At 42.8% G+C, this 24,087-nt stretch overlaps 1 protein-coding gene and 1 long non-coding RNA gene across 2 annotated transcripts; one reads left to right on the plus strand and one right to left on the minus strand.

The window, feature by feature from the left end:
* Nucleotides 1-565: 565 nt before the first annotated feature.
* Adh7 (alcohol dehydrogenase 7 (class IV), mu or sigma polypeptide) lies at nt 566-17,513 on the minus strand. Its single transcript, XM_048456845.3, has 9 exons — nt 17,359-17,513; nt 11,949-12,050; nt 9,643-9,781; nt 9,288-9,375; nt 8,980-9,196; nt 6,947-7,207; nt 5,333-5,468; nt 3,478-3,616; nt 566-1,560 (listed from the first exon to the last, which is right to left on the minus strand). Exons 1-9 carry the CDS (start codon nt 17,374-17,376, stop codon nt 1,536-1,538), a joined length of 1,125 nt encoding a protein of 374 aa, XP_048312802.2. The 5' UTR covers nt 17,377-17,513; the 3' UTR covers nt 566-1,535.
* Nucleotides 12,044-17,493, plus strand: LOC125414713 (uncharacterized). Its single transcript, XR_015735301.1, has 3 exons — nt 12,044-14,101; nt 16,248-16,407; nt 16,934-17,493. It is a non-coding gene; the product is annotated as an uncharacterized LOC125414713 (long non-coding RNA).
* Nucleotides 17,514-24,087: the final 6,574 nt, after the last annotated feature.

The following is a 24,087-nucleotide window of genomic DNA, read 5'->3' on the forward strand; positions in this document are numbered from 1 at the left end:
TTACTGGATGACTAACTGCATTTGATGCATGCCAGCTAGTTGTATAAGGCTGTGATTCTCTGCCAGCACTTGCATTGAGGCTTGTGCTAGCAATGTTAAAACACTACCTTTATGGTTCTTCAAATGTGTTATTCCAAAGTCAGGTAACTTAACCTCTGGGCCCTCTGGCGCCTCACTGAGATTTTTTTCTTCTGTGTTGTGAGGTATATACTGTTCTTAGGCAATCTTAGTTTGGACGTGTCCTTGTGTGTTTTTGTTACCAGAGTAACATGGGATTCCTAAAATGGGTTCAGAAGAATTCTCTCCCAGAAAGGAGCATGGTTGCCCCATGGGTTCAAGTCACTCTTTATTGGGAAATATTCATTATGGACTTGGCTCATAACTACCTGGAGTTTCCAAACTATACTATGTTCTTATATGAAAGTCCCAAATTTCTGCTGTTTCTACTCAACTTCTTTTTCTTACACATCCTTTTGTTTCCAGATACTTCAATACTCTATAATGATTAAAATCTCAACAATTAAATAAAACTGCACCTCGCCAACAAACTTGTCACCACAAATCATTTTGTACAACTTTTGATTTTATTAAGAGCTTTCAGTCAGATGTACATGCTGGCAATTCTAGCTTGAAGTTGTCTCAGACCACATACTAGGCCAGTCTGATACATATCGCAATGAAAATTCAATACATATTACATGTATGTACATTCCACAGACAGATGCAGATAAATACATGCTGGTGTCATTACAGTGAAATAGAAACATCTTCATGTAGCTATTATCATGTGACTAGGGTCTTAAGGACTTGTAATTCTACTTTATTAAACTGAATATTGTGCTAGACACCACAAAGTGATTATAGCCATAATTTATATTTAATTGCTATTCTAAATTTTTCTATCTTAAGGCTATTAATGTACACCAACAAATAGCCCCAGACTCTGCTGTGCCTTTCGAATGTCACAAGATTTCATAATGATAATTCTTAAGGTTAATCATTGAAAAATGTGCTCTTCCCTTAAGTTTCCCAATTTCTTTCTTCATCTAATCAAGTAGGGCGTGCAATTTCACAATCTAATTCAAGTTAATTTATAACACATTTTAAAAACATTTCTGTCAGAAAGAAAAAAAAACAGAATGAGGAGTTGTGGTGTCTTTGATGGGTTTTTCTCTAAGAATGCATTTACTGCATCTCTCCACATTGCGTCTACCTTAAGTTCCAACAACCAGGCAGAATTCTGCAAACAATCCCTTTTCTAACAAATAGAAATCCAAGTATAAGTTTATAAAAATATAGAATTATAGCCTTAGAAAACACAAAATACTTAATGTTACTATTGAGTTCCCTACTAATCCTCGGCACTTGGTAAACTAAAATTACAAAGGTTTGTCAAACTCAACAGTGCTTCTATATCTTCACCGAATCTACTTCTGCATGTGTTTCTGAGACAGACTTGTGATCTCAGGGGGCACTGTCAGGAAGAAGGTTTCAGGTCACCGTCACCCAGCACAGAACACCCACCTCTCCAGATCTTAGAAGGTCAGGACCGTGCGAATGCTGAAATGGATAATGAACAGCCTTTAGTCATTTGTGCATAATATGTAATGCATATGTGTGTTTGTATGAGTATGTATGCATGTGTATATGTATATATGCATACATATATGTGTATGTGTGTATATACATGCATATGTGTGTATGTATACATATGTGTGTATGTATGTATGTATTATGCATGTGTGTGTATGTATGGGAATGTGTGCGTGTGTATATGTATATGTATAGTTTTTCAAAGAAGAAAAACTTTCCTTCTTATTATAGAAGTTATATGATTCATTTTGTTAAGGGAAAGTCATCTGGGTTTGAGGTCCACACCTTCTGTGCCTTCTGCTGAGGAAAGCCGAGTGGATAAAGAATTGACTCTGGGAGTACCTGCTTAAATTGCAATTGTCAACAAGAAAGGGTTTGTCCTGCAACAGAAGGACCGAGGCCATGATGGGGAGAACAGGAAAGACAATCCAAGAGGGTGTAGGCTCCTCAATGCCTAAGAGATGGTACCTTCCCTGTACCCCAGATACAGGAACTGGAGGAGAATGGGTGTTGTGTTCCTACTTACTGAATATTAGATTGCTTAACAAATGAAAGGGGGCTTTAGTTCAGTAATAAGGCCACTCTGGCACATTGATATTGGAGAAGGCTGACTGACTGGGATTGGAAAACAGAAAGAAGAAGGCCCACTAAGTTACTGTCAACATGCCCAGAGGAGAAAGGATCAGACTGGGCCAAAACGATGATCACAGGCAGGGAAGAGGAGAGACACTGGAGGGGAGGAGGTGGCAGGGGTGAGTGTGTGGGGTCCTGTCTGCAGGTCTCAGCATCTCTTTGGACACACTGGGCAGGAGTCAGAATAAAGATGCAGAGCTGTGGCTTCTACTCTGGAAAAGCAGAACAAAAGTCATTCTCTGCTTAGATGCAGAAAAGCAAGAGTTGCTTGGTGAATTAGACAGAAATGGACCACTCCGCGGGTCCTGTGCACGAGGTCATGGAAATTGAAGGGCTCAGGCTTGCAAATGTCATTTGGGAAGTTTCTGCATTTGGGATATAGGAGAAGTAAGATTTCCAAAAGCAGTTTTGTTTATTTGGAAAACAACTAGCAACTATTTTTTGAACCACTAAAATATTAGTTCTGTGTATGTAAATAAATAAATTTCGACTTTTCTCCGGGTAGAAACCCATTCATTGTTGACTTGTTTAAAGATTAAAATTTGAACATATGTACATAATGTTATGACTCTGTTGACTGCATCAGGCAGGGAGAGAACACAGAAAAGAAACATTAGTTCCTGTTATAGCAGAATCCAAACCCACTGCATGCTGTGGACTCTCCATATTTACACAACCCATGAATATCGTCTATTCTGTTCTCACAGGCAGGTCCCAGACTCCATACGAAAAGGGTAGCTCAACTTTGACTCCTTCCCACTCCACTTTGCTCTTGCCCAGTGCTCAAGAGGGGGAAGAGGGTGACAGAAACACCCACTGTTTATGTGGCTTACAACACTTCGGGTGAGTGCACCCTGGCAATGCTCCCGTGAGACCAGATATTATTTATTTGCTTTTTTGTAACCTTAGCTTTATCAGCTGGACATGGCAAGAATAACATCTGAGAGACAAAATTCAGACAGCAAACAAGTTACAAAAGAGTTTTTGGGAACTAAAAGGATGTTCGTTGCGGTACTGCTGGAGAATTCTAGCAGCTTTATGTTTTAAAAAATAGGTCAGTGAAATCCATCTTCTGTGAAAAACTAAAGCCTGGGATATTTTAAAGAGCTCATATAGGACTGACCTTCTAAGAGAGTAGCTATGTTCCCCTGACTAGCTTAAATAATCCAAATGAAGAAGGGAAGGAGATGGGTATATTTATAAATACTAATTTTTTAAAGTGGGAGTCAAAAGACGCCTTAAGAAACATACCTTTGCCCTGAATAAAGCAATTCAAATCCTTCATTGATGTTTTTGAAAGGCAAAGTGTGGGTTACCAACTGGTCCAGGTCAAACTTCTTCTCCAGGAGTTCAGTCACCAGTTTGGGGACATCATCTCTGCTCTTCCAACCTGTGAGTAAACTCGGGCTTGTTCTGCGTACATCGCTAAGCAAGCCTCACATTTTATGGCATTAAATTTGTGTCATTTCTCCTATGCATTCTCGACACCTCCAGCTGAGTTATTCCCAACATACAAAGGAGCTGTATTTCTCTCATTTTAAGAAACTACAGTTCACAAACCCCTTCTTGATTCCTGTGTCTCCTTCCTGTTGTCCCACACCTCTGTGTCACACAGAACCACAGAGAGAACGTTCTCCCCTGCACTCTTTCTGCTTCCAGTCCCTTCGATTCTCTCGTGAGTTCACCCTACAAGGATTTATACTCTAGCACACCGCTCTTTGAACTCTAGCCAAGCTTTCCCCCGCCGTCATTTTGATACAAAGGTCGACTAGGATTCCTATATTAATGCGCACTCTGGGGAGTCTTGGTGGTTGAAGTCCCCCTGCCCAACTCTGCTCACTTGTTTCCTGTTAACACCCTCATTCCTCATTCTCCTACCTCAGCTAGGAAAGGATGGTTCTGTAAGATAGAAACCTCCACATCTCCCAGACTTTTACTGTGTCCCAGGGCTTCGTTCTCTACCTTTTCTCCTCTTTGTGCCTCTCAGGGTGATCTCCTCTATTCTAAAGACTTCAAAGAAACTGTATTTACAGCATTTCTGTGTCTGTCTCTAGTGAGGCTTTTCCTTGAGCTGTAGACTCATAGCCAGCAGCCTAACTACAGCATGTATTCCTCAAAGTATCTGAAAATCAGAAGGCCTAACACTATATCCAGCATTGGATTCTGTACTGTAAACGTGCGACTAAGAGTGTCGCTGTCACTGCAGGATCAACACTAAATAACCCTAGAAAGGAGTAGAGTACCAGTGGTAAACGCTAGCCGTACAAATGTCACCTGACCACTCTTGATTTCCACCCCCTTCCCACTAGTCCCCAACTTGCTCCTTCTGCAGTCTGGAAATCTGAACATGAGCCATCATCAATTTAATTGCAACATTAATTTTTTTATTATTCCATTCATATTTTGTTTGTATTTTCCAACAAATTATGTACTTCTCTAATTCAAGAACAATCATCTTTCTCCTTCTTACGCTCTCATCAGGTACTCAAATGGTTAATATTCTCTCACTCTGTGTAAGGCAGAGTCTAATATGAGGAGTGCCACCTAAGTTCCTAGGGCTGCATGAAGGTACCAGAGAACGAGACATCGTGGGAAGGGATTGAAAGTGTCATTATACTGCCTACTGCAGCTTCTTTGTTGTTTTGGTGGGAAGTTGAACTGTCCCTATGGAATGGGGCATTCCAGCTCTTTATTTATTTGGGCTCTGGGCACAGAACTTTTGCCAAAGTCTTCATGAGCAGGGCAGTCTCTCTGTCCTAAGTGAGTGTTCTTGTGTGTGGGGGAAACAGTGGAGGCTGTCAGAATTTTCTGCCACGGAAGTCATCCTGGTGGAGACAGGTCTGATGCCTTTTATTTAGGCTTTTGGGTCACAGGAGTTGCAGATACTGATCTAAAGTGTGCCCCCTGGTGCTAGCCCTGAGTCACTTAAGAAACAGATAGGAGTTGTCTTTTGTGTGATTGCTATGGCAGCTCCACTTGGGGTCATTTACCACTCATCCTTGGAAGAAGTTGCTTCCAGGGTGAGGAGATGAGAACACACACCTCTCTCACTTGATAGGCAGAAGGAAGGTTACTACTCGCTGGGCAGGGGCCCAGCTGCTCTCACCTCCAAAGACGCAGCCCTTCCACGTCCGCCCAGTGAAGAGCAGCATTGGGTCATAACTGAGCATCTTGGCCGATGGAGGAGCACCAACCACCACACTGGTTCCATAGTTCATGTGGCAAGATGAGAGGGCATCAACCTGAGTTCAAAATGAAGGAGATCGTTGCTTATGGAGAGCATGGGCTCAGAAATGACAACAGGAGGTCAGAGTCCCAGCTGTTAACATCGTTTCCAACTACTAAATCTAGGCTTAAGGTTTCTATTTGATTTAAAACTTCTCAATGGAACTTTAGTCCTTACTAATCCCTACCAAGATGTACCTCTTAAGATATCAAGTAGCCTTTACCGTGGCCATTGTCAGTGTCATATTTTTAGTACTTTTAGTCGACCTTCAGTGACTAACATTCATACCAACATGAAGACTTCAGATAAACCTTAGTTGTTATTTGAGCTAAATCAATTTAGATAAATTAAATCAATTAGAATGTTTGAAGTTTGAAATTTTCATTTGAAAATTAAGCACAAATCCTAAAATAATGAGGCAATGGAGGTTCTTTTCTTGGCAACATCTCTGGGGCTAGGTCCACGTTTTTGTTCATTCGCCCTTCCGGTTATTCATTAATAACACTTTTGAATATCAGTAGATTGCAACACCCAACAGTGTGCTGCACACGGCACTTCCTCAGGCTTCCACCTCAGCATCAGCAGACCTCAAATGTATCTCTCTGGCTCACTGCTCTGTGGTGTGCAACCTAGAATGCCACAGTCACTATAGAACATGTTCCAGGTGACACCAAAAAGGTTGTGTCTGTGATGATGAACTGGAGGTTTCATCTCAATTACCAAATGCCTTAGAGCAAATTTCACCTGTTAAGCGACTGTGAGCGAGACTGGCTTTGTCCAGTTTCCAGGACTCCTAATTCTACACAAGGTCATGGCTTTGTAATTCCAGAAACTCTGTGCTGTCAGCTGAGGGGTGCCTCAGAGGAGGTGTTGTTCAGAGTGCTGTGGTTTGTGTGTAGTGGGGACTGAGAGGCAGGATGGCTGAGCTGGGTGAAGCAAGGGGAGGTTTGGAGGAAGGTAGCCATGTGTAGACAATACCTTCCCTCCTTAGCTCTCTTCAGTTCTCATCACAAAACAAATTCAAGACAGGGCACTGCTTTTGCCAAGACCCCCAGGCACACAAGGAAAATAATAGGCCATAGGTTGGATCTAATGACATGAAAATGGCATGACATGATACTTCCATGATCAGGTAAAACCGATCTTAAGATTGTGGCTTTTAGGCAAAATTGTTATGTGTTTATCATTGTATTTTTCATCGGATTTTTATGCATTCATTTGTTTGTGGGTGTGGGCAAGGGCTTGCCATGGAGTGGGTGTGGAGATCAGAGGACACACTTGTGGGAGCTGGTTCTCTTTTCTACAGGTAAGCAATGAAAATCAAGCTGAGGTCGTCAGGCTTGGAGACAAGCACCTTCGCCCACTTTGCCATCTCACCAGTCCTGTTTCCTGGCCTGAGTTTCGGGTGTTCCGTAGTTGATTATTAATAATGCGACATGAAATGAATTTTAGCCTGAATACATCTTGTAGCTTGGGTACTTTGTGACTCCTTACCATGGTTTCAAGACGGCCAATAACTTCAAAAGTGTACTGTACGGTGTTCCCCGTCATGTCTGACAGCACCTCGCTGATGGGCTTGGTGGAGTCCTTGGGACTGATACACTCAGTGGCGCCTACAGCCAGGGCCTTCTGGAATTTGTCTTTGTTGATGTCAATTCCAATGATCCTGGAGGCGCCAGCTGCCTTGCAGCCCATGATGACGGACAGGCCAACTCCTCCCAGGCCGAACACAGCACAGGTGGAGCCTGGGCTGACCTGTGGAGAGGAAAGTTCCTCCAGGGGTTAACAGTGAAACCTGGCAAGGAGTCTCCATGTCAGGAACACAAAATTCAGAGGATGGCCAAGACTTGGGCCAGGACTCCAGGTGACTTACTCAGATGGCACTGGCACCAAAAGAATTAGGAGAAGAAGAATGTCTGAGAAAAGAAGGATTTGCCAAAGCGAATACAACATCTGCAGCTCTTGCTAAAGACTTACCCAGAGGCCAGCAGGCTTTGTAGCCGGTAGAGCTCTACCCATAACCCCCTCTGCCCTCACAAGAGGATTAGACAAGCCCTGAGTTCTCTCTGTTGTCTTTCCACAAAGCCATGTGGATTTGTTTTAGATTTGGTCTGACTGGTAGTGTCTGAATAGCCGTGACTCTGAGTCATTTAGAGATCTATTGTCTTATTTTGCCCCAGCTAAGTCCAGCCTCCTTGTGATATGTGATTCAATGGTTGATGGGTAACTCAAGGAAGAAATTCTTCTTAAATCACCTTTGGGATTTTTACCTAGTACTCTGCTAGATTAAAGAAGGGTTCAGTCCCTAGCCACCTTCCTACTAGAATAAGAACAAAGATTGGATCCAAGTGATCGCTTAGAAACTCACTAGTCTTTGCGGCTACACGAAAGCTGTTCTGGTCTTCCCTGTGCCCTCCAACCCGTGTGTGAAAATGGTAGCTTTTTGTACCTCAGCAACTGGTCTTATTTAGGGGTCATCGAGTTACAATGAGGTCATCAGGAAACGCCTTGCTGTGGCTTACATGTAGTTAGAGCTATGGCTCAGGGTCTATGTGCTGGGGACTCTGCGTCCGGTGTGACCAAGCAAGTGGCTGTGAAACCCGTGTGACCTCATGATGAGTGAGTAGGTCCTTCAGGGGGCTGTCCTCAGCAGGGATTAATTCGTGGGGAACCTTGGTTAGTTCCCTGGAGAGTGGGCTGTGTGAGGTCACAGGGCACACTTGGTCTCTGCTCTACGTTGCTGTCTCCGGTTGTTTTCTTATGATGTGAAGTAGCTGGTAGAGGTCCCTAGCCAGAGGCTGAAGAGATGGAGCCATGTGAGCTAGACCTTTTGGTCCTCAAATATTTGTTTTGTTGTTGATGATTTGTTGTTTTTTTACATACCTATGTTCAGGCATGTCGTTACAGCAATATAAAACCAACTAGCACATCCCCAATCCAATGTGACTGGTGTTCTTATTTTCCAAAAATTGAAATTTAGCTATAATGATGCAGTAAGAAGACGATATGAAAAAACTGGGAGATTGATAGCCATGGATATAGCAAGAAGAGCAGCCTGAAGCAGATCCTCCCACAGCGGCCCTCAGAAGGAAGCAACCCTGCCAGCACTTTGACTGTGGACTTCAGATCTCCAGAACTTGGACAATAAACCTTTGTTGTTTAAGCCATGGAGTCTGCAGCCCTTGTTACTATCTCCTGGGTTAAACTAACATACCAACACCAGCCTGCCTTCAGTGGGAAAAGAGAGGTTCTTTCAGGACTGAATACAAATTTTTGTGATATAACTTGCTGGAGATGTTGCAGAAACAGAAAGTAAAATCCAGAAATTGTAGCTCCATATATTTAGAAATAAAATTTCTACTTTGACACACACACCCTCCCACCCCCACTTTTTCTTCCAGTTCATCTGGCAGCGTGTATGTTTTCACAATGTTTCACTCAGATTGTTCAGTGTTCGGAGAAAACCACCCTCTGGAAGGCTGACAGGAAGGAAGGCAGAAGCTACCCTAGTCAGCCCCGACTCTTACCTTGGCGGTTTTAACGGCAGCCCCATAGCCCGTCGAAAACCCACAGCCAATGAGGCAGGCTCTCTCGGGAGGAGCCGCGCCGTCGATCTTAGCTACCGAAGACTCGTCCAGCACCGTGTACTCCGAGAAGGTGCTAGTGTTCATGAAGTGCTGCACCGGTTTGCCCTTGCACGTGAACCTGGTGGTGCCATCGGCCAGTACTCCACGGCCTGTCAGACTGTTCCATACAGCAAACGCACACATTACTTAAGTCAACTCAGAAGCTATCGCGGGGAAACCGAGTGACAAGAGTGAAAAATGGCACCTACTCGCTCCTAATGCAGAGATTGCCCTCGGGGTTACGGCAGGCATTGCATTCTCTACACTGTGGTAGGAAGAGGGGGATGATTTGATCACCTAGAAGGAAAAGTAGCGCGATGGGAGATGTCATTTGTTTGCTTTAAGCTACGAAGTAAGGCAGTGTGGGGGCTCATGCCTAAAATCCTAGAACAGTGGTGACTGACCCGGGAAGATTGCCAAGCCAGTCTGGGCTCTGTGGTGAGTTTCAGGCCAGCCTTGGAAACATTAAGGCCACTCTCCTTGTGTCTCCGTAAGCTGGGTTGCGTCTCTACTGCCCCCCAGTGAGGATGTGCCCCTTCCATAGCATAACCCAGGCCTCCGTACCTGGTCTCACTGTAGTGACGCCTTCTCCCACACTCTCTACAACCCCAACGGCTTCATGGCCCACAATCACTGGAAACTTGGACACCATTGCTCCTTTTATCACATGGTCATCTGTGCGACAGATGCCTGTGGCCAAAATCTGTTCAAACAAACAATAACAATAAGCATTGCCCAGTCAGCAAGCGGGTCATTTTACAATGGGATGTTATTTAACTTGCGTTCTTTAACTCTGTATCATTTTCCCACATCAGAGTGTTGATGCTAAGACAGTCTGAGCCTAAATAAGCATCAGGCTAATTTCTCTTGCTTCGGGGACGTACAACATTGCTGCTTCCCTTCCTGCTTGGATCTTGGTTCTTTTCTACAGGGAAGAGGTCAGATTAGCACCCAAGCCTGCTCAACAGAAGCATCTGAACCAAAGGGTTGTCCAAAAGTGGGGGTTCCTGTAGGAAGTTATTGTTTCTCAGGCACAAATGAGTCCCTGGTGAAAATCCTCTAGGTAGGCCTGGTGACACAAGCCTGCAATCCCAGCTATTTGGGAGACAGAGACAAGAGGAGCACAAAGTTCACATCCTGGCCAGGCTGCTACAAAGTGAGTTCAAGGTCAGTCCATGTGACTTAGACCCTGTCTCCAAGCAAGAGGTAAAAACTTGGCTAGAGATATAGTTCCTTGCCAGAGAGTTTGTCTGGCATGCATGATGCCCAAGGTTCTGTTTCTTGTACCACATTAACAAATACACACATACATGCATAAATACGTGTCCCAGTACACTATGAATCCCAGAAGATTGTAAAACAAACAATCTTTGGTCGTTCTATTGATGTTCTATCAAACACTACATCAGTAAAAATTCAACAGATTTTTCTCTTTAATAAGCTAGATGAGCATTGTTGTTCTTAATGGATAATAAATTGGTGAATTTCACAGCCAGCTTGGTCGCTTCCCTAACAATATGCATGAATTGGTTGGAGGATTAGTTGGCAAACATATTTTTAAGAATCCAACCTCTGGGTTAGTTAAGAGCACTGGTTGCTCTTCCAGAGGACCTGGGTTTGATTCCCAGTACCTACATGGCTTCTCACAATGGCATCTCTGTAACTTCAGTTCCAAGGAATCCAATGCCCTTTGCTGGCCTTCTCCAGCACTAAGAACACATGTGGTGTACAGACATACATGCAGATGTGGGCCACAAGCATTATACTGTGAAGTATAGCTGACAGATCAGTAGACTAACTCACTATCAATAGAGTATAATCTAATGAGAACCCGGTTTGCAGAGCTTCAGGAACATCTGTCTTTTGAGAAGCTTCTGTCACTTCTGTAAACCCTTATGGAGCCATAGCGCCCCTCTGTTTCCATAGTGGGATTCATCCCAAAATATCCCTGCAGTGTATAAATTATTCATTGAGCATAACTTCTTTCTGTACTGGCAACTGGATGACTTTTCATTTGGCCTTATAATCTTGATATATAAAATAGGCACTGGGTACCTTGGATTCTGGAAAAGGCCTCGGAGAAAGCAAATATGTCTCATTCAGGCATCAAAAGAAACAAAGCCATGGCTTGGCCTGGAGGTTGAAAATGCCAGGCTCTGGATCTTATACTACCAGAGTTTCCCCTTTGATCTAGCCACCTTAGCTGTTGTCTCTGGGGCTGAGAGATTCCATTCCCCTTAATCAGCTATCATTTGACCATCCATTTTCCTTCTGAAGCTTATACTGGTTGCCATGGCTACCGGAAATGCTGTGTTCCCAGCCATCACTGGAACAGAAGTACTTAGAGAGTGCACAACACTGTAGTATTTTCTTTCCTTCTTCTCTACATTTCTAATTACAAACTCATTGCATAATTAGTCACACTTAAGAAATGTAATTAGTGCATAAACCACTCTTTCCTCTTAGAATTCTGTACTGATTAAAAGTTCCATGCTTAATTAGGAATTGTTGGTTATGTCTGTGTGGATATATAAACTGTGGGGATTGGGGAAAATCAAGAGAGATCATTGGGAGACAATAAAAAGCATTGGGAGAACATAGGGAAAAAGCTGGGACATGAAAAAACGACGTATGTGAGTTGATTTGTTGACCCTCAGGCCTCTTCTAGTCCGTTTTCACTTGTTATAGCTTTCCTTCTGAATCCTGAGATGTTTAAGGGGGCTGGCACCCCAATGTAAACCTCTATAGCCCTCCACACATAAAATAGTAAATACATAACAGTCTAACAGGCAGCCAGCCTCACAACAGTGACTTTCTATATGTAAATGAGATCATGTTTCAGGTTTATGTGTCCCAAATCCTGTTCTTACCTTAACACGAACTTCCTTAGCCTTTGGTGGGGCCACTTCTATTTCCTCGATAGAGAAGGGCTGGTTCATTCCCCACAGTACGGCTGCTTTGCACTTAATAACCTAAGAAGTCAAGAGTCATAACAGGTGTTAATCATACACACAGACTCCCTGAGTCAGAAGTATCACGGAAGATCACATCTAACACTCTGATTTTCTAATGAATGCTTTCCTTCAAAGACAGAATTTGAAGTCTTCCAGATCATCTTGTGTAGACCTTTGTCTGATGTAATGGCCTGAAAAATGCAGGCTGGAGACGTGGAATGACAGGCCCTTAACACACAGCACATAAGGTCAGGGCAGGAATTCAAGATTCTCAGTTCCTTCTCCAGCAACATGTCTGCCCACACATTGTCACATCCTGCCATGAAGATAATGGACTGAAACTGTAAGTCTCCATACCCCCAATTAAATGTTTTCTTTTATAAGAATTGTTGTGATCATGGTGTTTCTTCACAACAATAGAAACCCTGATTAAGACAAAAGTTGGTACCAGGGACAAGGTATTGCTTTAATAGACCTGACCATGCTTTTGCTTGAAGGCATGTGGACTTTTGGAATTTGGGTTAGGAAAACAGTGGGACACTTTAAGCACTGCTTAATGGGTCATGAAAGGAGGAACATGGAAGACAGCTGAGGATAATATGAACTGTAGGGGCCTGGTTCAAGAGGATTCAGAGGAGAAGAATTCTAGTATGTTGCCTATTTATCATTCTTTGGATGTTTTGGTGAAGAATGTGGCTGCTTTCTTGTCTGAAAAGTCTGCCTGAAGCTAAAGTGAAAAGTTTTGGATTAGTTGTATTGACCAAGAAAATCTCAAGACAGCTTAGTATAGACCCTGTTGTGTGGTTACTATTGCTAACTCTAGCAAAGATTTAAAATGAAAAGGAGCTAGTTGAGCAACGAAAAATACAAAATGTACAATTTGAGGACAAAAGGAACCCTAGGAATTAGAATGGAGCAAAGACGTGTGTTCAAGGAGATAAATGGATTAAGAAATAGAATAAAGGGTGTGGTGACTTCATGGCGAGATCCCACACAGCTAAGTTTCCAATCTGTGGAAAGATATCAAAATAAAACTTCGAGCTGGTGGGATGGTACACGCCTTCAATCCCAGTGCTCTGGGAATTTAAGCAAGCAGGTCTCTAAGTTCAAGACCAGCGTAGTTGACAGACTGAGTTCCAGGATAGTCAAGATTAGGCAGCGGAGGAAACCATGGAAAGCAGAAGGCTGGTAAATACATAACTGAGCAAGGAGCCCTTGACTCAGCTCTACCAAGCAGCAGAACTTGACCATTTCAGCCACATATTTCTGGCTTTAGAGTCAATGATAGAAGAAAGGGGTTATAGAATCTTCCTCCCAAGACTAAGGAAAGCCACTGAGAACAGGTGTAGCTACAAATATTCTCCATTACACTGGTCCTCCTGGACAGGTTTCTCTCCATCAACCTGGTTCCACTCCGTAGCTAATGTAGCCACTTACAAAATAACCACTCTGAGGCTTAATGTTAATTACATATTCTTTGGCCTATTAGAGTAAGCTTCTTATTAACCAACTCTTACATCTTAAATTAACCCATTTCTATTATTTTACATTTTGTCATGAGGTTCGTGGTTTGTTCCCTCTTGCTTCTTGAGCGGCTACATAGCATCTGCCTGACTCTGCCCGCTTTCTCCCTGCATTCAGTTTAGTTTTCCCACCTACCTGCTATATTCTGCCCAGCCACGGGCCAAAGCAGCTTCTTTATTAACCAGTGGGAATAAGGCATATTCATAGCACACAGAGGAGAATCCCACATCAACCAGGTATGAGTCAGGGATGTCCCTGAATGGAGGCCCAAAGAGGCCATTGCATAAAATTGTAAAATTGAAACCTGAATTGCTTTGCAGACTTCAAGATGTTGGAGGTGCCAGAGCCATAGGATATCTGTTGAGGAAACTTGCTAACAGGTAGTGGGAACAGCCCAAGAGAAAGAACTGTGTTGCTGTCAACAAAGCTAAAAGGAGTTGGAGATCTGAAGAGTGTTTTGACATCAGACACAGCGATGCTTTGGTCCAGTATCTCCTCACTATTCTCCCTTTACTACATTTTGGAATGTACTACACTTTGGAATGGTAATGCTGGAGGTATTATGTACATGCTTTTTTATTTCAATTCTACAGGAGACTACAGTTAAGAGATTGTATGAGTCTCAAAGAGACTTTGAACCTTAGACTTTTAAATAAGTTTGAGACTTACATGCTATGGGGACATCTAGAGTTGAACTGAATGAACTTTTGCATTATGATATGGCTATAAGTCTTTGGGGACATGAAGTGAAATGTGGCGGTTTGAAATAAAATGTTTCCCAAAGAGAGTGGCACTGTTGGAGGAAGTGTGTCACTGTGAGGGGTGGGCTTTGTGGTCTGCTATGCTCAAGCTGCTCACAGTGAGGCACATAGTTACTTCTTGTTGCCCATGGATCAAGATATAGAACTCTTAGCTCCTTCTCCAGCATCATATCTGCCTGCACACTGTCAGGTCCTGCCATGAAGGTAATGGACTAAACCTCTGAAATTGTAAGCCCCTCCATTAGATGTTTTCCTTAATAAGAGTTGTTGTGGTCATAGTATCTGTTCACAGCAATAGAAACCCTAACTAAGACAGATATAGAGCTGATTGTAATCATCATGAAGCACATGAATTGTGACTATGTTTCTGGATCCATATCTTTGCATCTCCACGTCCCTTTTTTGTACTTAACCCAAGTCAAAGCATCTTACCTTGTTTAAATAGGACATACCCAGGAACTGAGCACAGATACTCATGTGGTTTTGCTAGAGCTAATCAGCTAACTGGTTTGGTAAGAATATCAAATTCTGACAAGAGAGATAGAGAGAGAGAGAGAGAGAGAGAGAGAGAGAGAGAGAGAGAGAGAGATTTGCCTGTAAGTTTTCTGATTTCCTAACCTCGATATGAAACAGCCACAGGAGACCTTGCGTTAAAAAAAAAGGTAGAAATAGAGGACATGACTTCTACGTGTAAGCCATGGCACACAGGTATCTATAGTCACATGCATGTATGTGTAAACACAGGGAGAAAGAAAGAGAGGAGGAAAGAGAGGGGAGAATGGAATGGGAGGGAGAGAGAGGGAGAGCTTACAGATTCAAATAAAATATAAAATTTTCATTTGCTCCGATTCAACACTGTTATGGAATATTATTTTAACTAGGTAAAGATGCGTTACACTTGTTTATGCTACAGAATATTACTGTAACTGTGTAAAGGTGTGTGTCATTTGTTTCTGCTGCATTTGTTTAATGATGTAAGGAGGTGTGCTTAGTTATGTAACGATATGTTGTATTTGTTCCACCTTGCCTGTCTAAGGCACCTGATTGGTCTAATAAAAGGTTGAATGACAAATAGCTAGGCAGAAGAAAGGATTGACGGGGCTGGCAGGCAGGGAGAATAAATAGGAGAAATCTAGGCTCAGGAGAGAAGGAGGAGGAGGGGGATTTGAGGGACACACTCAGGACTAGAAACTGTGCAGCCACCAGTCACCCAGATACAAGAAGCAGTGAAGGTAAGATATACAGAAAGATTGAAAAGTAAAAAAGTTCCAATGAAATGAATCTCTGCTCTTTAAGTGACATAGTCCCTGGTATTTGTTGTGGCATCTTTAGCAAATTAATATGATCATCTTTTAAAAAATTGAAATGGCAAAAAATTAAAAGAGGAGGACTGCTATAAGGGAACCTTTGGTGTGGAAAGTGTTGCTTTTATTGGTTAATGAATAAACCTGTTTTGGCCTGTGATAGGGTAGAGTAGAGCTAGGTGGGGAAAACTAAACTGAAGGCTGGGAGAAAGAAGGTGGAGTTAGGAGAAGCCATGAAACCCCACCAGAGACAAATACCAGACGGAACCTTGCCGGTAAGCCACAGCCACATGGCAATACACAGATTAATAGAAATAGGTTAAATTAATATATATGAGCTAACCAATAAAAAGCTAGAGCTAATAGGCCAAGAAATAATTTAATTAATACAGGTTTTAATTAAACCTGTGTTTAATAAAATGTGTGGTTATTTCAGGTCTGGGCAGCTGGGAAGGAACTAGCAGCCTTCCTACTATAAACCTCTCTTTCTGAGATGTGTGGAAATACCAGAACAGTTTTGTGGAGCACATAACCCCACTGTGAATGACCCTACTGTATAACATTGCCAAATGAAAATTCTAAATCCATCGTGCTATTTATTTTATGTGCTGTATTCTTAATTATAGTTAGGAGATGCTGCCTGGAGTCCCTGAATTCTTCGTGACTGGGGATGTTATAATAGTGGCTGTGAGTCACACTATGAAGGCCACAGAGCTGGTTGTATGGAGTTGCCACTAACTGAAGATTCGTTTCAACTCTAAGTTCTATTTATTTCTATGAGAAAAGGTACTGACTTCCGTAGCACAAAACTAATTCTCGTGATTATCAGTTTTTATGAGATTTCTGACTCAACCTAAGATGTTTTTGCTCTATCTCTCTTCAGTTCTGGGGAGAAAGCTTTTTCATATTCTAACATCCTTAGTACTGTCTCAGAGACACTTGTGTTACCCGAACTTTAAACGTCATCTCCATCTTCCTAAAATTTTCAGTTGACTAATTGCAAAGTTGCTTAAAAGTAATACAAATATAGATGCCCAACATCTTAAGTCGTTCTGTATCCATTTAAGACAAGGGCCAATCTATCCCAGTCTTCGAGTGGGAAGAAAAATAGTCTTATTTCTTCAATTTCTGTCACCGTTCAGGGGCTGTTACCTTCTGAAGGAATAGGCATGCTTTAGCTCCAGCGTAGTCCTATTTCTAAGAATGCCTACTCTTACATCTTTAGACAAAACATGTCCTCAGAGACTTGAAAAGTATGGTTACTTAGCTGTTGACTTTGCATTCCATAATTAGCCTTTCCTGTCCTCAACAGTGGGCCACATTTTATCCTGCAGCTGCACAAGAGATCCTGGACCCATTAGACTCCAGAAATGAGTTGAGTACATGCGGCTGATCCTATGGATGTCTCCTTGTGGAAACCGTTTGCTCTCTAGAGCAAATGAATGACTGGCTTGAAGTTAAATCATGAATATGTCCATATAAACCATAGTTTTCTTTTTCCCTTTGCTGCCTTCTAGAACTTTCTGCATGTGGTTTTCAATCAAATCCTGCTGCTTGCTATTGGCCTTCTGACACAATTTCCCCATGTTTCCCCCATCTATGCCCACACAACAGCCTCGCCTTTTTCAAGGAACAGCCTTGAACATCTAGTTACTCTGCTGGATTCAAAGGTCACAGAAGTAGCCCCCCCACCCTTATTAGCTCAAGAGAATAAGAAAGCTGAAATGCTTCACTTACTTTTCCAGCAGTGCCCATTCTGGCTCTCTTGGGTTTGGGGTCTGCAAACTGGGTTGCTTTCTAGTGATGCTCAGTTCACTCTGCCATGAATAACAGCATCTGCTGCCTTTAATAAATAGCGTGACTTGGAAGTTCTGCCTGCCTTCAGCGACATGATTCATAACCTTGAAACTTTTCCATCCCCAAGAAGCTCCACCCTCCTGCAAATCAAGTGGTGAAAACAAATAAAATAACTGTTAGGATTAGACAAAGAATAAGCCCCTAACAGAAACTGGATAGTCAACTCCACTGTGATGGTTGAGAAAGCACTTTTTACCTATTTTATTTTGGAGCATATAAAAAGAGGTCAGATTAGTTCAGCTCAGTGCAATTGATAAAGAATGAATTGAGTGCTCCTAAGTGTAAGCTATTATGTAAGGCAGCTGATTTTAGGGATGCGTTTAAGCATTTGGTTTTGCACTCCGTCCTGCAGACTTGATATAGCTTGTGGATCGCATGGTTAAATATAAATGAGGGCTACGGGTATGACTCTGTGGTAGAGCCCATGTCCTTTCCTGGGTTCATTCCTTAGACACAAATACACAAGCATACCACACACACCACACACCCCACACACTTCCCCACACACAATTATAATGATATGTATGTATGTATGTATGAATATATGTATGCAATCAACACAAGGAAATCTTCAAAATCTGTATCTTCCCAGAATTGCTCATACACATAGGTATCCAGACTACCGGGGAGTTAGAATCCTACTATACACAAAGGCCATTGCATTCCTCCACTCCCTCCCCCCAAATCATTTGGGCAAACATTTAGCCATTTCCCTATTCTAAACCACTATTTTCTAATGTACAGTCACACCAGACCCTCTTCAACCTATTTTCCCCTTTGATAGGAGGGAGTCCAAGGTATGTCCCATCTTTGGCAGTGGTTGGTTGTCACACTGAGCCACCACAGTCTCCAGTGAACTCTCCACTTGCCAGTAAGCTATCACTGCTGTGAAATGGCATGGCGGGTCAGGCTTTCATCATTAGACAAAACTCTTCAGTCCTGAAATAGAGAATGCAGGCTCTTACCAACCCAGAAGACATTTGGCAGAGTTTGTTGTTCAGCTACTTTTGTGTCAACAAAACCCTTTCCTCTGACAAACTGAAAACCTGCTCACAAAGCTCTCAGTGCAATGCAATACATGCGGTAAGTCCCATCTAACACATTTCTCTAAATACAGAGGTAGTGATCACGATCAGTAATTCTGATGCATTGGTCAAATTAAACCCAGCAGGGAAAACATTATCAATGAACCAGGCTTGGGTGTAAGTGTCATTGATTCAGCAGCAAGGGTGGAGAACTCAGCCTCTGTTGTAGGCACAGTAGGAAAGAGTTAGGCAGGTATGGACACGGACAGACATGCGGAGTCTCAGTTGTCAAAGAAAACAAAGAGCAAGCCCCAGCTCAGCCACAAAAGTTTGTTTACTTCTGAACAAAGGCAGAAGAGTAATAACATGGGCGGTGCCTACACAAAGGCAGCAGAAAAGAAACAAGGGTGGTACCCTGCACAAAGGCAAAGCTGCTCAGTTGATAACCCCCTTAAGGGTTTTGCCAAGCTATATAACATATTCATCTGAAAAGTAAAATATTCTCAAGTTAATATACCAGGCGATGTTTGATAGCTAAATAAGTTTTTATGCTCCCACTCCATTTTACTCAGAATTGATTGGCTAAAAAACATCAAAAGCAGAACATTGGAAAGTACCCAATAAAAATGATTGTGCTGGGGTGGGGGCAGGGGTGGAATCCAGGAAGTGAAGGGAAGGAACAGGGGGATGAATACAGTCAAAAGTCATTGCACATATGTGTGAAATTCTCAAAGAATAAATAAGAACATTATATTAAAAATTAGACTTAAAGTGCACGGCTTGTGGTCTCCAGGGTGAGGCATCAGGTTAGACACTTCCTCCATGGAGTGCAATGAACGAGAAGAGTCAATTAGCGAAGGGTAGACTACATTGCGAACAGAGAGAGACAGGCGAGCTCTGGCTATCCCAAAGACTGTACCAGGAAACCAAACAGTAGGGAACTAGCAGAGCACTGCAAAGGAATGTGCAGCACATGGCTAAAATGTGGCGCTCTGATGACGCAGACTCCTCATCCAAAAAAAAAAAAAAAAAAAAGTGACGGAAAAGTGACCGATGGTCCTACCCAGGGGACAGCCCAGCAGTTGCCACAGGCCTGAATCTGGTAGGGGATTCTGTCCAGGCAGTGACTCCTGCTTGCTGGGCAGCTGTGCAGAGAGATTCCACTTTGCCACACCCAGTATCTTAGAGAGCAGTGGCCAGGTGCCATCTTGAGAGTTAAGCTTAAGAAGTAAGCTTAAGATGGTATCTCAGAGTCTTTGATTTGCATTTCCCTGATGGCTAAAATGTTGAGCAATTCCTTAAATATCTTTGGGCCATTTCAGGGTTTTTCTGTTGAGCATTCTCTGTTTAGAGCTGTACCCCATTTTTTAATTGGATTATTTGGTATTTTGATGCCTAGTTTGAGTTCTTTCAATATTTTGGAGATCAGCCCTCGGTCAGATGTGGGGTTGGTGAAGATCTTTTCCCATTCTGTAGGCTGTTGTTTTGTCCATTTATTGTCAATCTCAGTGTCTGCACTACTGGTGTTATAGTCAGGAAATGGTTTCCTGAGCCAATGCGTTCAAGGCTACTTTCCACTTTCTCTTCTGTCATGTTCAGTGTAACTGGATTTATGTTGAGGTTTTTGATCCACTTGGACTTGAGTATTGTGCAGAGCAATTGGTATGGATCTATTTGCATTCTTCTATATATAAGGGCATCCAGTTATGCCTGCGCCATTTGCTGAAGATGTCAGAATGACTAAGGTCAAAAACACTAATAACAGCCTATGTTGAAAAGAACGTAGTGTAAGGGGAACACTCCCCCACTGATGGTGGGAATGCAAACTGCTACCGACACTTTGGGAATCAGTTTGGCAGTTTCTCAGAAAATTGGGAATCAATTAACCTCAAAACATAGCTATACCAATCTTGGGCATACAGTCAAACGATGCCAAATCATACCAAAAGGACACTTGCTCAGCTACGTCCATAGCAGCATTATTCATAGTGGTCGGAACCTGGAAACAACCTAGACGCTCCTCAACTGAAGAATGGATAAAGAATATGTGGTAGCTTATACAAAATGGAGTTTAACTCAGTGGTTAAAAAAAATAATGACATCATGAAATTTGAAGGCAAATGGATGGAACTAGAAAAAAATCATCCTGAGTGAGATAACCCCAGACCCAAAAAGACAAATATAATATGTACCCATTCATAAGTGAATATTAGCTGCAAAATAACGGATAATCATACTACAATCCACAGTCCTGGAGAAGCTAGACAACAATGATAACTCAAAGAGGGACACAAGAATTTTCCTGGGAAGGTGGAAATAGATGAGATCTCCTAGGTAAACAGGATGTGAAGTGGGGAGGGGGCATGGGAATTAGGAACATGAGGGATCCAGATGGTTGAATTGGGGGAGGGACACAGAGGTGGAGCAATGAAAGAGGTATCTTGATAGAGGGGGCCATAATGGGGGTTAGGGAGAAACCTGGTACCTGGGAAACTCCAGGAATCCACAAGGACGACCCCAGCTAAGATTCCTAGCAACAGTGGAGAGGGGGCCTGAACTGACCTTCTCTTGTGGTCAGTTTGGTGACTACCATAATTGTCATCACAGAGCCTTTATTCAGTAAATGATGGAAGCAGATGCAGAGATCCACAGCCAAGCACTTGGCCAAGATCCGGAAACTCTGTTGAAGAGAGGGTGGACGGATTGTATGAGCCCTCTGCACGTGGATGACAGTTGTGTAGCTTGGTGTTTTTGTGGGGCACCTAGCAGTGGGATCAGGACCTGTCCCTGTCCCTGGCACTTGAGCTGACTTGTGGGAACCTGTTCCCCATGCTTGGATGTCATGCCTAACCTTGATGCAGAAAGAGTGGAGCTCGGTCCTGCCTCAACTTGATATGCCACGTTTTGTTGACTCCCATGGGAGGCCTCACCCTTTCAGCATGGAGAAGCAATAGATGGGGGACATAGGTCGGAGGAAGGGGAAGAGAATGTGAGAAGAGGAGGCAGGGGAAGCTGTGGTTGGTACGTAAAACAAATGAAAATAAACTAATTAAAAAAACAAAAAAAGTCTAGAGCTGAGAATGTGCACAAGAAAAAAATCTTGAATAACTAAACTAATGATTCACCTCAAGCGTTAGAGAGCAAGTACAAGTCAAACCCAGAGGAAGCAGACAAATCAATGAAATAGAAACTAAAGCAACAATAGAAACAATGGATTGAATAAAACTTTGAATCTTTGAAAAGACAAAGACCAAATAGCCCTTAGCCAAATTAGCCAAATGAAAGAGAAGACCAATTTAATGAAATGAAAAGAGAGACATTACAACAGACACAAGAGAATCTTGGAAAAATACGTGGGAAGCCTAAATTCAAAGAGCTAGAAAGTCTAGAAGAAATGAATAAGTTCAGAGACACCTCTGACCTATACGATTTACACTGAGTAGATACGAACAATTTAAACAGATCTGTAATGAGCAAAAATATTGAAATAATAATATTTCTCCAATAAGGAAATTCATAGGACAGGAGGATTCCATGTTGAATTCCACCACCCTTAGGGGAAAAAAGAGCTGACAGAAGTAGTTCTCAAACGATTACATAAAATCAAAAACCACACACCAAACTCATCCCATGAAGGCTGCTATCCTGATACCGATACCAGATAAGGATGTAATAACAACAAAACCAATATGGATCAATTTCCCTGATGGGGGCAGATGCAAAGATCTTTAATAAAATGATTGCAGACTGAATTTAAGAATATACTGAAAATGTCACACAGCGTGAACAAATTGGTGCCTCTGAGGAATGAAAGGAAGGCTCAACATATGCAGATCAATAAGTAGAGCACAGTGTATAAGTAGGTTCAGAGGAGATCATAACCATCCCAGAGTTAATGAGGGTCTGTCATGAAAAGGGCTTATCTTGAAGGACCTGTGTAATCCAGACTGGTACAAGAGTAAAGGTTTGGGACTCAGGGTTTTTGGTTCAGGGCCTGGCTTCTCACTTGTGTGACCTCATGTAGCACACGTGTGAGTGGGAGAGACAGTAGCTATGATGCTCAAGTGTCCTGAGGATTCGGTTTGGGGACACCCAACTCCTCCACTGTTTCACTCGTAGCCAGGAACAAATGCCAGTGGTTAACCTGATTCTAGTTATAGCAATTATTATTCTGATTTAGTACTTGGATTTTTTAAATAGTTGAGATATAATTACTTTGGAGAAAATGTGCTTACATCACTTAGCTGCGAGGTTCTAGAAGCCTCCAGGATTTTCCAGAAATTTGGGCACCAAGACCCCTCTGAACAGAGAATTTCTATTGAGAATCAGAACGAAAGGAGAACACTGTGATCCTCACACAAATTGATCACCCATCAGATTGTCCAGCAGCAGGAAGATTCCAGAATGCAGAACTGTCTGTGCCCTGACCAGGAGAGCCCCAGACACATGGAAACCAGTTGATCGCCACTGTTGCAAGCTGCCTTGCCTGGAGTATGAGCTCTACTGGGCCGTGTTAGCATGGGGTCACTGGCTCTTGTTACTCAGGACACTGTTCCTTTCCTTTCCATCAGCTCATCGAAGACTCTGGTCTCCATGTCCCACAGGGACAGCAGGAATAGAGAAGGACCTTTGAAGTCAGAAGAGCTAGCTAACATCCGCTCCAGTGGTGGCCAGTAAGGGGACACACTGTGTACTTGGGAAACACCAAGAGAAGCAAACGTTTCCATCTGGGGCTTCTTGAGAGGTGTCAGCGAAACCGACGTGTAGAGGCACATAGAAATGAAAATAGTCTTATTTCTAGGGTTCCCAAGAGGGGGAAGCCATTGCAGGAACATGGAAATGGAAAACAATATCCTGTTGAGCTCGTCTTCATAGCAGAAAGAGCTGTGGCACTGTAGTTACTGAAGGGCACACCTTGTCACCCAGAGTCACAGGGAACACTGCCGGATTCTGATCCACCTTATCAGACACCAAACCTTGAGGGTGGGGTTTTCTTCTAGACTTTGTTTCTCACATTTTCTCAGTCCGATGATGAAAACACAGGCTGTAAGCAATCAGTTGCAAGCTGAAACTCATCCTCCCCTACCCTCTTCAGCTGTGGCAGGCCCTGTGGGGATGAGGCACGCCAGGGGCGGGGCAGTGGAAGCATCCCATCCCTGCTCTGATGTGGGAGGCTTATCCTCTGCTGGGTGTTGGATGCCAGCTCCCAGGGCTGCTGTGGAGATCGCGCTTGGCAGGTCCAACATCTTCGCTTTTACGTGCACGCCCCACTCTAGAAAAGAATTTCAATGAGGGTTTTTCTTTCAAAGCAAGAAAGGGGTGTCTCATCTGCTTTGAGTTGACGCCTCATTTACCAACTACCTGTTACTTGATGAGAACTCCAATCTGAGGAGATCGAGAATTGAGGAGAAAAGTAAATCAAAGTTGTTTTCTGTTCTTTAAATATGCATGCACACATACATGGGGGTGGGCATAGTCGGTGGTAAACGTTTCTACGTGTCTGGCTAAAGCATGCTAAATAGCTTCTAGTTACCTAGATCTACCTGTTATTTCAGAGACTGAGCCTAGAAGCTGCTCCGTGCCG

Source organism: Myodes glareolus, chromosome 17 (assembly GCF_982192425.1).
Source record: "Myodes glareolus chromosome 17, mMyoGla1.1, whole genome shotgun sequence".
Classification (NCBI taxonomy): Eukaryota; Metazoa; Chordata; class Mammalia; order Rodentia; family Cricetidae; genus Myodes; species Myodes glareolus.